The sequence below is a fragment of the Athene cunicularia genome (assembly GCF_003259725.1).
Source record: "Athene cunicularia isolate RWA chromosome 5 unlocalized genomic scaffold, athCun1 chr5_part2, whole genome shotgun sequence".
Lineage (NCBI taxonomy): Eukaryota > Metazoa > Chordata > Aves > Strigiformes > Strigidae > Athene > Athene cunicularia.
Window position 1 is genome coordinate 163,400 of NW_020799102.1, and position 4,651 is coordinate 168,050.

Sequence of the window (4,651 nt, forward strand, 5' to 3'; positions counted from 1 at the left end):
TGTATAAGAGACAGAGCCTGCGCTGCCTCTGGCTGGAGGGAAACTTCCTCGCCCGCTTCCCCAGCGCCCTCCTGCACCTGCCCGACCTCCGCAGCCTCCAGCTGGGTGACAACCGCCTCGCCCGCCTGCCTGCCGGGCTGTCCCGCATGGCCGCCCTGCGAGGGCTCTGGCTCTACGGGAATCGCTTCGAGGAGTTTCCCCCGGTCCTGCTGCGGATGGTTCATCTTCACGTCCTCGACCTGGATCGCAACCGCATCGCTCGCTTTCCCGACCTGACTTGCATCTCTGCCCTGCGGCTCCTCTCCTACGACCACAACCCCATCCAGCAGCCACCCTGTGTCGGGGATACTGTTCAGCTGGTGGGTAATGGGGCGCAGGAGTTCATGGAGGCACGGCAGGAGCGCCTGCAGAGCCTCCAGCAGCAGCAGCAGGAGGAGGAGGAGGAAGGCACTGAGGCCCCACCAGCAGCCCCCGGGGACGACTCACCACTGCTGGAGGACGGGGAGAGCAGCTTTGCGGCCTTGCCAGGCTCCCCAGAGGAAACATGAGCCGTCATGCTGCAGCCGGACACCGCAGTGGGGTGGGGAGCCTCCCCCAGGCTCCCAGGGTCCACCATCTCCCAGCTAGTGCTGCTGGGGAAGATGGAAGCTCAGAACCTCCCTGTGAAGGAAAACAGATGGCCCAAGGACCAGCATCTCCCAGTCAGGACAACCAAGAGCTGCCTCCTGGATCTGCAGGCCTTGTGGATCACGATCAGGATCCATGAGCCCACCTCAGAGCATCCCATGTAACCGCAGGGTGCCTTGGATTGGGGCAACAGCCCTCTGCCATGATGAGTGACACCTTCCCCCTCCCCGTCCAGACCCCGCTGACCTGCTGGGCAGGCCCTGGCAGGCAGCACAGCGCTGCTGTGAGCCAGGCAAGCACGGGGACCTTCCTACCACCCCCCACGCACCTCCTCTGCTCCTGGCTGCATGGGACAGGATGGGGAAAAAGCGACGCTGTTTGCATCCACATGGACCCTGTCACCCTGAAGAGTGGCGAGGTTTGAGAGCAAAGACTCGGAGCCCTTCTCGCCCCCAAGACCCCCATCCTGCTGCTGGAATTGGGCTGGAGGAGGGAGAGGTCTCCGCTGGGCTCCTCCCAGCCATCAGGTTTGGGAAGGAGCTGATGGAAACTGCCTGTCTCAAGCCTGGAAAGGCTTTTGCTTCTGTATGGGGAGACGAGCCCCAGCTCCAGCTCTGTGTCCCCCAAAACGGGTACCACAGCCCGGGCTGCCACCTTATCCATCCTCTTCCCCTCCCCGAGTGCCCTTTGTACCAAACTCAAGCAATAAAAAGCACAAACCCAAGAAAAACTGGTGTGAGAGAAACGTGATGGGGTCTGTTTCCGGAGGGGAAGGGCCTGCTTAAGAGCAGCTCAAAATGCAGCAACACATCCTGGTGCAAGACCACCAGCTCCTCTGATTTTTTGAGATTTGAGGGAGTCTTGTTTGCCCCGCACCCCCCCAGCCCATCTCCAAACTGTGCTCCCCCTCTCCACCCGTGGTGTGGCAGGTGAGCTCGGCTGCGCCGGCACGGAGCGCTCCCCACCGAGGGCTGGGGCTCGCTGGAGGTTTCAGACCGCGCATCCGCTCTTTCATTGCGAGGGGTTTGGGGTTGGTGGCTGGGAGGCAGCCAGCGCTCCTGCCACATCCTCGCCTGTGCTCATGGGGTGGATGCTGCCGGGTTTTCCCCCCCACCCCCTCCTCCTCCTTGCTCTGCAGCAGGAACCGCAGCTATTTTAGATGCAGTGGAACAGCCTCAGCTGGGGGATGCGCAGGGTCTGTCAGCGCTGGGCCCTCCAGCAGCGGAGGCTGATGAAGCCTTTCCAGTGGTAACGAGGCCCCATTTCTACTCCTGCTTGTGAACGGTGGATTTGGGGTTGGGCAGGAACTCGGCTCACTCTTCCCCCTTGGGTTGGGGTCCGTCAGTCCCTCTTGCCTCCCATGTAGCTTGTAGCCATCCTGGCACAGGGCACCCAGCCCCACCCATGGCACCCTGGGGGTCATGCCATCAATCTGGGGTGCTGCTGCTTTGCCTGGGGAGGCAGTGCTTCTAATTAGCAGCTAATTATCCATTGCCCCACAGGGTGCTGGCCCTGGCAGAGCACTGCAGAACTCCAAGCCCCAGCTATAAGCTAATTTCTGCCTGGCACAACCCATCTGCTGCCACCAGCTCCATGTCTGTGCTCAGCAGGGCAAGAGGTGCAGGTGGCCCTGGGTGCCACCAGCATGTCCCCACAGCAGTGGCTGGGCCCAGAAGCTCTGACACCTGGGGAGGGGAGGTCCCTACCTCCCTACACTCTTTTCCCACCACCTCAGCCTTTCACAGCCCTGGAGTTTCACGTTCTGGCTGGGGAAGGAGCTGGGTGGGGGTCCAGGCACCAATCGGCGCAGTGACACGAGGGCCAGAAGCTGCCGCAGTCAGCGGAAACCTCACATGTTTCTGCTACACGCAAGTATTTTGGGGACGCTGGCATCGTTGAGCCCCAGCACCCGGCGAGGCGTGCGCACAGTGCATCATCCATACGTCTGTCTCTATATATATCCCTGCCTACTCGCCCAGCCCTGCGTACAACGGCTTGTGGCCTCGCCGCAGCTGGGATCACGCTGCTATTTCCATCTGCTCCTGCTGGCTCCAAGCACAAAGGACGGGGCTTGGGGATCGCTGAGGCTCGGTCCGGTTCCATGCAACAGGAGCACCAGGATGGCGGCATGAGGCCAGGCGTATTTTCTTTTTTGCTGTGTTCAAAGATGTAGCAGGATAAAAGAAACGCAGCTCTGGCGTAACACAGCCCAAACAGCAGCCAGGCTCGATGGCACCTTGGCTGTCAGTAGCTTGTTGCTGCCAAAATCTCCAGGTTTGGCTCAGCTGGACATAACGCAGAGCCAGAACGGGAGCAAGCAGCAGCGTCCTACCCTCCACTGGGACACAGGAGCTGGCCAGGGTCAGCCTTGTCCCCTGCTGCCACCAGCCACCTCATCCCAGCGCCTGAAAAGCGCATCCAGAGGGAGGGTACCCTGGGCATGGAGCACGCGGCTCTCCTGCCATCCCCACGTTTGGAGTTTCATTTATTTATTGCCATTTTCTTATTATCTAGAAATGCTTAGTTCTTATCAGTCCTGTGCTGTGCTTTATCAGCCACTGAAACACAAGCAGGAGTAGAAATGGGGCCTCGTTACCACTGGAAAGGCTTCATCAGCCTCCGCTGCTGGAGGGCCCAGCGCTGACAGACCCTGCGCATCCCCCAGCTGAGGCTGTTCCACTGCATCTAAAATAGCTGCGGTTCCTGCTGCAGAGCAAGGAGGAGGAGGGGGTGGGGGGGAAAACCCGGCAGCATCCACCCCATGAGCACAGGCGAGGATGTGGCAGGAGCGCTGGCTGCCTCCCAGCCACCAACCCCAAACCCCTCGCAATGAAAGAGCGGATGCGCGGTCTGAAACCTCCAGCGAGCCCCAGCCCTCGGTGGGGAGCGTTCCGTGCCGGCGCAGCCGAGCTCACCTGCCACACCACGGGTGGAGAGGGGGAGCACAGTTTGGAGATGGGCTGGGGGGGTGCGGGGCAAACAAGACTCCCTCAAATCTCAAAAAATCAGAGGAGCTGGTGGTCTTGCACCAGGATGTGTTGCTGCATTTTGAGCTGCTCTTAAGCAGGCCCTTCCCCTCCGGAAACAGACCCCATCACGTTTCTCTCACACCAGTTTTTCTTGGGTTTGTGCTTTTTATTGCTTGAGTTTGGTACAAAGGGCACTCGGGGAGGGGAAGAGGATGGATAAGGTGGCAGCCCGGGCTGTGGTACCCGTTTTGGGGGACACAGAGCTGGAGCTGGGGCTCGTCTCCCCATACAGAAGCAAAAGCCTTTCCAGGCTTGAGACAGGCAGTTTCCATCAGCTCCTTCCCAAACCTGATGGCTGGGAGGAGCCCAGCGGAGACCTCTCCCTCCTCCAGCCCAATTCCAGCAGCAGGATGGGGGTCTTGGGGGCGAGAAGGGCTCCGAGTCTTTGCTCTCAAACCTCGCCACTCTTCAGGGTGACAGGGTCCATGTGGATGCAAACAGCGTCGCTTTTTCCCCATCCTGTCCCATGCAGCCAGGAGCAGAGGAGGTGCGTGGGGGGTGGTAGGAAGGTCCCCGTGCTTGCCTGGCTCACAGCAGCGCTGTGCTGCCTGCCAGGGCCTGCCCAGCAGGTCAGCGGGGTCTGGACGGGGAGGGGGAAGGTGTCACTCATCATGGCAGAGGGCTGTTGCCCCAATCCAAGGCACCCTGCGGTTACATGGGATGCTCTGAGGTGGGCTCATGGATCCTGATCGTGATCCACAAGGCCTGCAGATCCAGGAGGCAGCTCTTGGTTGTCCTGACTGGGAGATGCTGGTCCTTGGGCCATCTGTTTTCCTTCACAGGGAGGTTCTGAGCTTCCATCTTCCCCAGCAGCACTAGCTGGGAGATGGTGGACCCTGGGAGCCTGGGGGAGGCTCCCCACCCCACTGCGGTGTCCGGCTGCAGCATGACGGCTCATGTTTCCTCTGGGGAGCCTGGCAAGGCCGCAAAGCTGCTCTCCCCGTCCTCCAGCAGTGGTGAGTCGTCCCCGGGGGCTGCTGGTGGGGCCTCAGTGC

The 4,651-nt window shown here is 60.9% G+C and overlaps 1 protein-coding gene across 1 annotated transcript in view; it reads left to right on the forward strand.

Annotated features, from left to right (window-relative positions):
- The window catches only part of LRRC10B (leucine rich repeat containing 10B), a 980-nt gene extending 199 nt beyond the window's left edge, over positions 1-781 (forward strand). Inside the window, exon 2 of the mRNA XM_026850137.1 lies at positions 9-781. Within this exon, the coding sequence (XP_026705938.1) occupies positions 9-548 (540 nt within the window). The 3' untranslated portion in view covers positions 549-781. The remainder of the gene's footprint in view (positions 1-8) is intronic.
- The last annotated feature ends 3,870 nt before the right edge of the window (positions 782-4,651 follow it).